Source organism: Ambystoma mexicanum, chromosome 1p (assembly GCF_040938575.1).
Source record: "Ambystoma mexicanum isolate Mex_15411 chromosome 1p, UKY_AmexF1_1, whole genome shotgun sequence".
NCBI classification, from domain to species: domain Eukaryota; kingdom Metazoa; phylum Chordata; class Amphibia; order Caudata; family Ambystomatidae; genus Ambystoma; species Ambystoma mexicanum.
This window is the reverse complement of record NC_090921.1, coordinates 152,700,520-152,712,748: the sequence shown is the minus strand read 5'-3', so window position 1 is coordinate 152,712,748 and position 12,229 is coordinate 152,700,520. Positions and strand designations below refer to the sequence as shown.

At 54.8% G+C, this 12,229-nt stretch overlaps 1 protein-coding gene across 4 annotated transcripts in view; it reads left to right on the top strand.

The window, feature by feature from the left end:
- ACAP1 (ArfGAP with coiled-coil, ankyrin repeat and PH domains 1) overlaps positions 1-12,229 on the top strand; it is a 671,900-nt gene that overhangs the window by 385,217 nt on the left and 274,454 nt on the right. For all 4 annotated transcript variants that reach the window (XM_069645604.1, XM_069645612.1, XM_069645621.1 and 1 more), the window contains 2 exons: positions 2,025-2,208; positions 11,989-12,033. In XM_069645604.1, coding sequence (XP_069501705.1) covers positions 2,025-2,208; positions 11,989-12,033 — 229 coding nt within the window. The remainder of the gene's footprint in view (positions 1-2,024; positions 2,209-11,988; positions 12,034-12,229) is intronic.

The window sequence follows — 12,229 nt, the reverse complement described above, 5'->3', positions numbered from 1 at the left end:
AGATTGGGGCAGGGGGCATGGTTGCACCCGTTCTCCTTGCCATGCTGATCTAAATCACTGGTTGTGGCAGGGTTTCTGCCCCCTCTTCTGCTGGGCTCAGGGTAGTGCTGTGTTGGCATACATCTTGAAAATTACATTTCATGTATTCAGAAACTGGCAAAAATGGTCTTCCGAGATTTGGGGCTTCATGCCGAATCATGTAACATCTGCCGGCACCTTTTCTTGACCGGCATACTCAGTCTCCTGGTAGGCGCAGTGAACTAGAGGCAGGCCTGACCTGCTGGGAGTTCCAGCCCAACCGGCAGGGAATTCACTGAATCACTGGCACCGTTAACATGGTGGCAAACAGAAAGGTGATGGCTGGAAGGTCTTGAATTAATCATAACCACGGGCAAAGCTCTGGGCAACCCTCCAGACCACGGTTTTTCGGCCTGCCAAGCCATTACAGAAGGGGAAAAACCATATTCAAATCAGGCTTGGTCCTACCCCAAAAGGGGCAGTCCAGCCCGAACTGCAAGGTCCACATCCCTTCTGCACGAGACCACAAGCATCCCCAGACATGTTTCAGCCTTGTTGGGCGTCATCAGTGAGGAGTAGCTTGGGTCTCTAGGCCCAGCAGACTCGGGACCCACGTCCGGGCATACCCGTCCCACTCGGGGTGACATTGGATAAACAGAAAGGTGATGGCTGGAAGGTTTTGAATTAATCATAACCACGCGCAAAGCTCTGGGCAACCCTCCAGACCATCGTTTTTCAGCCTGCCAAGCCATTACAGAAGGGGAAAAACCTTAACACGGTGCCAGTGCTTCAGTGGTTCCCATCCCATGGAGCCCTACGGCACTTGCAGTTACTGCGCTGCCCGTAGACTCCCAGTAATACAGGGCTATTGGGCGGTGGAGGCGGTAAGCCAAGGCTGCAGAGGGGCTTGCCTGCATCCTTGTAATGATCCCCTCAAAACCCCGGCAAACGAAAAATTCAAGCATACGCGCGCTCTCTTTTAAAGCATGCCTTCAGCAACAGCAGTGAATGGGTGAATGGGAGCTGCGTTAGTCACTGAAGAGGTGCGAATGGTGGGCACTTGGAAACGGGCGGGGTGCATACATCTACATGCCTTGTAAAATTGATCAGAAGTGATAATATGGTGCATTTTCTTTCACTGTTTCTTTTAGTCTGGGTAACCGGTTTAAAATCCAGATCAGATTTGTTTTTTTAGGCTATCGTGAATTTGGAGCTGGTAATTGTGGGCTTCCATTCAGAATGGGGAAAAGGTAGTTTCCATCGTGCTCTAGTTGCTCATCCAGTTAAGATTTATCTATTGTCCGGGTTGTTTATAATGTGATTATACTACACATTGCAGGTACTATCTACAAAATCGGGTGATATTTTATTCAGCTATGTTTTTTTTTTACACTTTTCAAAGGCCTGTCACTTGACTACCATGACTCCACTCCTCGCACTGACCCCCTCGCTCCATCAACCACTAAGTGCCGGAACCCCCGAGTCTTTTCATTCTATTTCCAGCACTATTGGCATCTATGGCATGGTGAAAGATTGTGCCTCTACCAATGATAATGATGTGTTATTTTTATAGCGCTTACGTTTAAGCACTTTTCATAGAGAATATTTACATGCAATACCACCCAACCGGAGTTGCTACTCCTTTATCGACCTCGGAAGGATGAAAGGCTGAGTTGGCTTTGCAGGGATTTTAACCTCTGACCTGCAGATCACACAGACAGATCGCAGCAGCGAGTGCTTAACCCCCTGAGCTATCTTCCCCGTGGTAAGTGGGCATAGCCCTAGCTGATAAGTTACCAGGCAGATAGGCAATATATGTTGGGCATCGAAGCTTGGGCGTGGATGGGTTTTGCATGTAGCAGAGCATTTGTGTATTTTATTTTTGGGAATTGCCAGCTCAGCCTGTCGCCTCCTCCACACATGTGCCAGGCTTGGCGTGCTAGTCTGTCTCTAGTCCTCATGAGACACTCCCTGACTGGTGCACCTCTTCCCTCTTCTGACTGCAGGGACATCAAGAAGTTCAAAGACACCCGGAAGGACTTCGACAAGAGCAGCGAGACTCTGGAGGGCGCGCTGCAGCACAACGCAGAGGTGCCGCGCAAGAAGCAGCACGAGGTGGACGAGGCCAGCGGCACCCTGCAGAGCGCCCGCAAGGCCTTCCGCGACAAGGCGCTGGACTACGTGCTGGAGGTCGGGCCCTCGTCCCCCCTCCCGGCTGCTTCCACAGCCTCCGAGTCCCTGCTGCCCATCCCTGCCGCCTTTCAGGGCCTCGCTCCCGGCCCCCGTGCCAACATATGTGGGTGTCGCTATGAAGGTGCGGATGGACACCCAGCCATATAAGGGCCATGCATCGGAGGCTGTGCAACCAGCTGGGAAAACCTGTCTGATTACGTTAACACAAATGCATTGATCTGGAGTAGTATTAATTTATTTATTGATAGTTGTATTTAGTTCAAATTGAACGTTTACAGCTTGCATTGTAAAATTCATATCTCCACTAAAGTATTCACTTAAGCATCTAAATATATATGCAGATACGCCTGGGTTATTGTAGGTTGTTTAATGCAAAAGTGCAGTGGACATGTTTTGGGATGCATGTAGTGTCTGCTGGTGGAGTTTTGTATCCTGGGAGCGCATGTGAGGTCGCAGGTGCATGTCATTATAGGGGCAGGGGGAATGCGCTCTGTGAAACATGGGTGATGGCAGTTCCGCTGGCCGCTGCAGCCGTGCAGCCCCTTCATCCGCACGCATTTCCGGGTGTGAAGTGTCTGCGATTATTGCGCGCCTTTAGGAGAGGTCCGTCTCTGGGCAGTGAATGCACGTGTAAAGGGACTAAGCTTCAGCACGTGAGGAACGGTGCTTCCTTAGTGAACGTGTGCATGTAATCAACCCCACCTTCTATCTTCATTCTGCGGCAAAACCCAAGAACCAGAAAATGAAGGGAGAAGGTGAGGAGCTATGGAGTATCATGCTGCAGGTCTATTCGACTGAAAGCCAGCCAGTGGGCCGCTGCGAGCCAGCCAGCCAGCGGGCATCTGAAAGCCAGCCAGCGGGCCGCTGAGAGCCAGCCAATGGGCAGCTGAGAGCCTACAGCGGGTAGCAGAGAGCCTACAGCGGGTAGCAGAGTCTACAGTGGGTAGCTGAAAGCCAGCCATCGGGCAGCTGAGAGCCTGCAGCGGGCAGCAGAGAGCCTACAGCGGGTAGCTGAAAGCCAGACAGCTGAAAGCCAGCCGGTGGGTAGCTGAGAGCCTACAACGGGTAGCTGAAAGCATACAGCGGGCAGCAGAGAGCCTACAGCAGGTAGCTGAAAGCCAACCATCGGGCAGCTGAAAGCGTACAGTGGGTAGCTGAGAGCATACAGCGGGCAGCAGAGAGTCAGCCAGCAGGTAGCTGAGAGCCAGCCAATAGGCAGCTGAGAGCCTACAGCAGGTAGCTGAAAGGCAGCCAGTGGGCCGCTGTGAGCCAGCCAGCGGGCATCTGAAAGCCAGCTAGCCAGCGGGCAGCTGAGAGCCAGCCAGCAGGTAGCTGAGAGCCTACAGCAGGTAGCTGAAAGCCAGCCAGCGGGCAGCTGAGAGCCAGCCAGCAGGTAGCTGAGAGCCTACAGCAGGTAGCTGAAAGCCAGCCAGCGGGCAGCTGAGAGCATACAGCGGGCAGCAGAGAGCCTACAGCGGGTAGCTGAAATCTAGCCAAGTAGCTGAAAGCCAGCCAGAGGGCAGCTGAGAGCCTACAGCGGGTAGCTGAAAGCCAGCCAGGCAGCTGAAAGCCAGCCAGCAGGTAGCTGAGAGCCAGCCTGTGGGCAGCTGAGAGCCTACAGCGGGCAGCTGAGAGCCTACAGCAGGTAGCTGAAAGCCAACCATCGGGCAGCTGAAAGCCTACAGTGGGTAGCTGAGAGCATACAGCGGGCAGCTGAGAGCCAGCCAGTGGGTAGCTGAGAGCCAGCCAGTGGGCAGCTGAGAGCCTACAGCAGGTAGCTGAAAGGCAGCCAGTGGGCCGCTGTGAGCCAGCCAGCGGGTAGCTGAAAGCCAGCCAGCGGGCATCTGAAAGCCAGCCAGCCAGCGGCCAGCTGAGAGCCAGCCAGTGGGTAGCTGAGAGCCTACAGCAGGTAGCTGAAATCCAGCCAGCGGGCAGCTGAGAGCATACAGCGGGCAGCAGAGAGCCTACAGCGGGTAGCTGAAAGCCAGCCAGGCAGCTGAAAGCCAGCCAGCGGGTAGCTGAGAGCCAGCCAGTGGACAGCTGAGAGCCTACAGCGGGCAGCTGAGAGCCTACAGCAGGTAGCTGAAAGCCAGCCAGCAGGCAGCTGAAAGCCTACAGTGGGTAGCTGAAAGCCAGCCAGCGGGCAGCAGAGAGCCTGCAGCGGGCAGCTAAGAACCAGCCAGCGAGTAGCTGAAAGCCAGCCAGCGAGCGAGTAGCTGAAAGCCAGCCAGCGGGTAGCTGAGAGCCTACAGCGGGTAGCTGAAAGCCAGCCAAAGGGCAGCTGAGAGCCTACAGCGGGCAGCTGAGAGCCAGCGGGCATCTGAAAGCCAGCCAGCGGGCATCTGAAAGCCAGCCAGCGGGCCACTGAAAGCCAGCCAGCGGGCATCTGAAAGCCAGCCATCCAGCGGCAGCTGAAAGCCTACAGCGGTTAGCTGAAAGCCAGCCAAAGGGCAGCTGAGAGTCTACAGCGGGTAGCTGAAAGCCAGCCAGCGGGCAGCTGAGAGCCAGCCAGCGGGCAGCTGAGAGCCAGCCAGCGGGCAGCTGAAAGCCTGCAGCGGGCAGCTGTGATCCCGCCAGCGGGCAGCTGAGTTCCAGCCAGCGGGTAGCTGAAAGCCAGCCAGCGTGTAGCCAGCGGGTGGCTGAAAGCCTACAGAGGACAGCTGATAGCCAGCCAGCAGGTAGCTGAAAGCCTACAGATGGCAGCTGAAAGCTAGCCAGCGGGTCACTGAGAGCCTACAATGGGCAGCTGAAAGCCAGCTAGCGGGCAGCTGAAAGCCAGCCAGCGTGTAGCCAGCAGGCAGCTGAGGGCCTACAGCGGGTAGCTGAAAGCCAGCCAGCGGGTAGCTGAAAGCCCAAATGACTATTATGAAAAGCGATTAAGTTCTCTTCTCAGTTTCGCAGCTCCCCTCTACAGATGTCGGGGCCAATTTCAATTGAGAGGCCCCGATGCAGCCGTGTGTGTATATGCCCTGTACCTTTCTGCTCTCGTCCTGGCGGGCGACCCACCACTAACCCTGGCTGTGTATTTTAGCCAGCCTTCCACACTTGGGTAGATCCTGCATCCCACCTCTCCGCCCTGCCTGCCCTTCCTGTAAACCGGCCTGCTTACTCCTTGCTGTATATCCCCGCAACCATCCCCTTCCTCTCTGCTGTGCATTCCTGTCAACGCTCCCCCTTACTCCCTGCCAAACATCCTCTTACTCCCTGCTGTGTACCCCTGCCAACCCTCCTCTAAATTCCTGCTGTGTACCCCTGCCAACCCTCCTCTTACTCCCTGCTGTGTCACCTGCCAACCCTCCTCTTACTCCCTGCTGTGTCACCTGCCAATCTTCCTCTTACTCCCTGCAGTGTACCCCTGCCAACCCTTCTCTCACTCCCTGCAGTGTACCCCTGCCAATCTTCCTCTTACTCCCTGCAGTGTACCCCTGCCAACCCTTCTCTTACTCCCTGCTGTATATCCCCGCAACCGTCCCCTTACTCTGTGCTGTGTGCCCCTGCCAGCACCTCCTCTTACTCCCTGCTGTGCCTCTGCCAACACCTCCTCTTACTCCCTGCTGTGTGCCCCTGCCAACCCTCCTCTTATTCCCTGCTGTGTACCCCTGCCAACACCTCCTCTTACTCCCTGCTGTGTGCTCCTGCCAACACCTCCTCTTACTCCCTGCTGTGTGCTCCTGCCAACCCTCCTCTTACTCCCTGCAGTGTATCCCTGCCCACCTTCCTCTTACTCCCTGCAGTGTACCCCTGCCGACCCTCCTCTTACTCCCTGCTGTATATCCCGGCAACCGTCCCCTTACTCTCTGCTGTGTGCCCCTGCCAGCACCTCCTCTTACTCCCTACTGTGTGCCTCTGCCAACACCTCCTCTTACTCCCTACTGTGTGCCTCTGCCAACACCTCCTCTTTCTCCCTGCTGTGCCTCTGCCAACACCTCCTCTTACTCCCTGCTGTGTTCCCCTGCCAACCCTCCTCTTATTCATTGCTATGTACCCCTGCCAACACCTCCTTACTCCCTGCTGTGCTCCTGCCAACCCTCCTCTTACTCCCTCCTGTGTGCCCTGCCCCTGCCAACCCTCCTCTTACTCCCTCCTGTGTGCCCTGCCCCTGCCAACCCTCCTCTTACTCCCTCCTGTGTGCCCCTGCCTGCCCTCCTTACTCTCTGCTGTGTACCCCTGCCGACACCTCCTCTTACTCCCTGCTGTGTGCCCCTGCCAACCCTCCTCTTACTCCCTGCTGTGTGCCTCTGCCAACAACTCCTCTTACTCCCTGCTGTGTGTCCCTGCCAACCCCCTCTTACTCCCTGCTGTGTGCCTCTGCCAACACCTCCTCTTACTCCCTGCTGTGTACCCCTGCCAACACCTCCTCTTACTCCCTGCTGTGTGCCTCTGCCAACACCCCCTGCTGTGTGCCCCTGCCATCCCTCCTCTTACTGCCTGCTGTGCCCCTGCCAACCCTCTTACTCCCTGCTGTGTGCCCCTGCCAACCCTCCTCTTACTCCCTGCTGTGTGCCTCTGCCAACACCACCTCTTACTCCCTGCTGTGTACCCCTTCCAACCTTCTGCTTACTCCCTGCTGTATATCCCGCAACCATCCCCTTATTCTCTGCAGTGTATTCCTGTCAACGCCCCCCCGCTCCCTTCTATGCATCCCTGCCAACCTTAATCTTGCTCCCTGCTGTGTGCCCCTGCCAACCCTCCTCTTAATGCTGTGTACCACTGCCACCCTCTTACTCCCTGCTGTGTACCCCTGCCAACCCTCCTCTTACTCAATGTTGTGTACCCCTGCCAACCCTCCTCTTACTCAGTGCTGTGTACCCTTGCCAACCCTCCTCTTACTCAATGCTGTGTAACCCTGACACCCTCTTACTCCCTGCTGTGTACCCCTGCCAACCCTCCTCTTACTCAGTGTTGTGTACCCCTGCCAACCCTCCTCTTACTCAGTGCTGTGTACCCCTGCCAACCCTCCTCTTACTCAATGCTGTGTAACTGTGACGCCCTCTTACTCCCTGCTGTGTACCCCTGCCAACCCTCCTCTTATTCCCTGCTGTGTACCCCTGCCAACACCTCCTCTTACTCCCTGCTGTGTGCTCCTGCCAACCCTCCTCTTACTCCCTGCAGTGTATCCCTGCCAACCTTCCTCTTACTCCCTGCAGTGTACCCCTGCCAACACCTCCTCTTACTCCCTGCTGTGTGCCCCTGCCAACCCTCCTCTTATTCCCTGCTGTGTACCCCTGCCAACACCTCCTCTTACTCCCTGCTGTGTGCCTCTGCCAACACCCCCTGCTGTGTGCCCCTGCCATCCCTCCTCTTACTGCCTGCTGTGCCCCTGCCAACCCTCTTACTCCCTGCTGTGTGACCCTGCCAACCCTCCTCTTACTCCCTGCTGTGTGCCTCTGCCAACACCACCTCTTACTCCCTGCTGTGTACCCCTTCCAACCTTCTGCTTACTCCCTGCTGTATATCCCGCAACCATCCCCTTATTCTCTGCAGTGTATTCCTGTCAACGCCCCCCCCCGCTCCCTTCTATGCATCCCTGCCAACCTTAATCTTGCTCCCTGCTGTGTGCCCCTGCCAACCCTCCTCTTACTCAATGCTGTGTACCACTGCCACCCTCTTACTCCCTGCTGTGTCACATGCCAACCCCCCTCTTACTCCCAGCAGTGTACCCCTGCCAACCCTCCTCTTATTCCCTGCTGTGTACCCCTGCCAACACCTCCTCTTACTCCCTGCTGTGTGCTCCTGCCAACCCTCCTCTTACTCCCTGCAGTGTATCCCTGCCAACCTTCCTCTTACTCCCTGCAGTGTACCCCTGCCAACACCTCCTCTTACTCCCTGCTGTGTGCCCCTGCCAACCCTCCTCTTATTCCCTGCTGTGTACCCCTGCCAACACCTCCTCTTACTCCCTGCTGTGTGCCTCTGCCAACACCCCCTGCTGTGTGCCCCTGCCATCCCTCCTCTTACTGCCTGCTGTGCCCCTGCCAACCCTCTTACTCCCTGCTGTGTGACCCTGCCAACCCTCCTCTTACTCCCTGCTGTGTGCCTCTGCCAACACCACCTCTTACTCCCTGCTGTGTACCCCTTCCAACCTTCTGCTTACTCCCTGCTGTATATCCCGCAACCATCCCCTTATTCTCTGCAGTGTATTCCTGTCAACGCCCCCCCCCGCTCCCTTCTATGCATCCCTGCCAACCTTAATCTTGCTCCCTGCTGTGTGCCCCTGCCAACCCTCCTCTTACTCAATGCTGTGTACCACTGCCACCCTCTTACTCCCTGCTGTGTCACATGCCAACCCCCCTCTTACTCCCAGCAGTGTACCCCTGCCAACCTTCATCTTACTCCCTGCTGTATATTCCGCAAACATCCCCTTACTCTCTGCAGTGTTTTCCTGTAAACGCTCCCCCTAACACAATGCTGTGTACCCTTGCCAACCCTCCTCCATGCTATGTTCCCCTGCCAACCCTCTTCTTACTCCCGGCTGTGTACCCCTGCCAACCTTCCTCTTAGTGTTGTGTACCCCTGCCACCCCCTTAATCAATGCTGTGTACCCCTGCCACCCTCTTACTCCCTGCTGTCTACACCTGCCAACTCTCCTCTTACTCCTGGCTGTGTACCCCTGCCAACTCTCCTCTTACTCCTGGCTGTGTACCCCTGCCAACCCTCCTCTTACTCATTACTGTGTACCCCTGCCATCCCTCCTCTTACTCAGTGCTGTGTACCCCTGCCACCACCCTCTTGCTCCTTACCCTGTGGTGTATCCCTGTCAACCCACTCCCTGCTGTGTATTCCTGCCAACCCTCCCGTTGCCCTACTGCGTATCCCTGCCAACCCTCCTCTTACTCAATGCTGTGTACCCCTGCCAACCCCCCTCTTACTCCCAGCAGTGTACCCCTGCCAACCTTCATCTTACTCCCTGCTGTATATTCCGCAAACATCCCCTTACTCTCGGCAGTGTTTTCCTGTAAACGCTCCCCCAACACAATGCTGTGTACCCTTGCCAACCCTCCTCCCTGCTATGTTCCCCTGCCAACCCTCCTCTTACTCCCGGTTGTGTACCCCTGCCAACCCCCCTCTTACTCAATGCTGTGTAACCCCGACACCCTCTTACTCCCTGCTGTGTACCCCTGCCAACCCTCCTCTTACTCAGTGCTGTGTACCCTTGCCAACCCTCCTCTTACTCAATGCTGTGTAACCCTGACGCCCTCTTACTCCCTGCTGTGTACCCCTGCCAACCCTCCTCTTACTCAGTGTTGTGTACCCCTGCCAACCCTCCTCTTACTCAGTGCTGTGTACCCCTGCCAACCCTCCTCTTACTCAATGCTGTGTAACTGTGACGCCCTCTTACTCCCTGCTGTGTACCCCTGCCAACCGTCCTCTTACTCCCGGCTGTGTACCCCTGCCAACCCTCCTCTTACTCCCTGCTGTGTGCACCTGCCAACCCTCCTCTTACTCCCAGCAGTGTACCCCTGCCAACCTTCATCTTACTCCTTGCTGTATATTCTGCAAAAATCCCCTTACTCTCTGCAGTGTATTCCTGTAAACGCTCCCCCTAACACAATGCTGTGTACCCTTGCCAACCCTCCTCCCTGCTATGTTCCCCTGCCAACCCTCCTCTTACTCCCGGTTGTGTACCCCTGCCAACCCTCCTCTTACTCCCGGCTGTGTACCCCTGCCAACCTTCCTCTTAGTGCTGTGTACCCCTGCTAACCCTCCTCTTACTCAGTGTTGTGTACCCCTGCCACCCCCTTAATCAATGCTGTGTACCCCTGCCACCCTCTTACTCCCTGCTGTCTACACCTGCCAACTCTCCTCTTACTCCCGGCTCTGTACCCCTGCCAACCCTCTTACTCCTGGCTGTGTACCCCTGCCAACCCTCCTCTTACTCATTACTGTGTACCCCTGCCATCCCTCCTCTTACTCAGTGCTGTGTACCCCTGCCACCCTCTTACTCCCTGCTGTGTACGCCTGCTAACTCTCCTCTTACTCAGTGCTGTGTACCCCTGCCACCACCCTCTTGCTCCTTACCCTGTGGTGTATCCCTGTCAACCCACTCCCTGCTGTGTATTCCTGCCAACCCTCCCGTTGCCCTACTGCGTATCCCTGCCAACCCTCCTCTTACTCTCTGCTGTGTATCCCAGCCAACCCTCCTCTTACTCCCAGCTCTGTACCCCTGCCAACCCTCCTCTTACTCCCTGCAGTGTACCCCTGCCAACCTTCCTCTTACTCCCTGCTATGTCACCTGCCAACCCTCCTCTTATTCCCAGGTCTGTACCCCTGCCAACCCTCCTCATTTTCACTACTGTGTATCCCAGCCAACCCTCCTCTTACTCCCTGCTGTATATCCCTGCAACGGTTTATAGTCATAATTTCGAAATCAAAAATTTCGAAAGTCGAAAAAAATAATGTCGAGTTTATTTTTTATGACGTTTTTTTTCGAAATGGGGGGGTTCCCCCCCAACCCCCGTTTTTTCTTTTTTTTTTCTTTTTACCTATTTTACCTAAATATCGAAAAAATAATAATTCGACATTTTTTTTTTCGACATTTTTTTTTCGACATTTTTGATTCGACTTTTTTGCCATTCGAAATTTTGTATTCGATATTATGACTGGACACCCCCTGTGCAACCATCCCCTTACTCCCTGCTGGGTATCGCTGCCAACTCTCCTCTTATTCATTTATGTATTGGACATTTGCTATGGTGCTATTACGCAAATGCTTCCAGGCACCAGTTGTCTTACTCCTTGCTGTATATCCCCGCCAACCCTCACCTTACTCCCTACCCTAATGCGTATCCCGCCAACCCTTCTCTTACTCCTTGCCCTATTGCCTATCCCAGCCAACCTTCCTCTTACTCCCTGCCCTACTGCCTATCCCAGCCAAACCTGCTCTTACTCCCTCCTGTGTGTCCCTGCCAACCCTCCTCTTACTCATTCCGGTGTACCCCTGCCAAACCTCTTGGTCCCTACTCTGCTGTGTGTCCCTGCCAACCCTTCTTTGGCTCACTTCTTCCTGTGCATCCCTGCCAACCCTCATCTTGCTCCCTGACCCATATCCCCACCAACTCTGTCCCTTACTCCCTTCTGCATATTCCCACCAACCCTTCTCTTGCTCCCTGCCCTTCTATGTATCCCTGCCAACCCTCTCCCTTAATCGCTGCTGCATATCCCTGCCATCCCTCCTCTTCTTCCTGTGTATCCCTGCCAACATCCCCTTAATCCCTGCCATCCCTCCTCTTCTTCCTGTATATCCCTACTGACCCTCCTCTTACTCCCTGCTGTGTCTCTGTCAACCCTCTTCTTACTCCTTGCTGTTTATCCCTGCCAACCCTCCTCTTCTTGTTGTGTATCTCTGCCAACCACCCTCTTCTTGCTTTGTATTTTTGCCAGTCCCTGGTGTTTACTTCTCCTCCCTGCCACCCAACACGCATATCCACTCTGATATTGACCATTACAATTGTACACACTACAGGCTGAATTTCTCTGGGTGCTTAATTGGTCTTATTATTACATTGGGGCATATGCCATTCTTTGCACCCGCCCTCTTGCACATCCCCTCTTTCATTATACCTGTCCCAGCATTCTAGCCGATCATCGGACCTTCCATGGAGTCCATGTTGGTCTCTTACAGAGCCTACTCTTCTGAACCAGTAGGTGGCAGTAGATTTAAGCATTTGACTCTTATCAAAGTTCTCACACTGAAGAAATATCTTGTGCAACAGCTATGCAATACCTCTGTTGGTGTATGTGCACAGAGTTTTTAATGATTTTTTTTCATTCTAATTTCAGATCAACTCCATCCAGTCGAAAAAGAAGTTTGAGATCATGCAGTTTGTAAGTCCAGCTCACTCTTTCCACACACTACGAGTTGTTTGGGACTGGGAGGAGGGCACTCTGCAGACAGCCTGATTGTGGAAGGCTTGACAGGTGCGATCCATGGGGTTTGGAGGTGGATGAGCCATAAGACTTCCATGCTTGTGGGTAAACCATCCACAACTCTCTATTCTGAAGGTGTGTGAAGTAGGGGTGT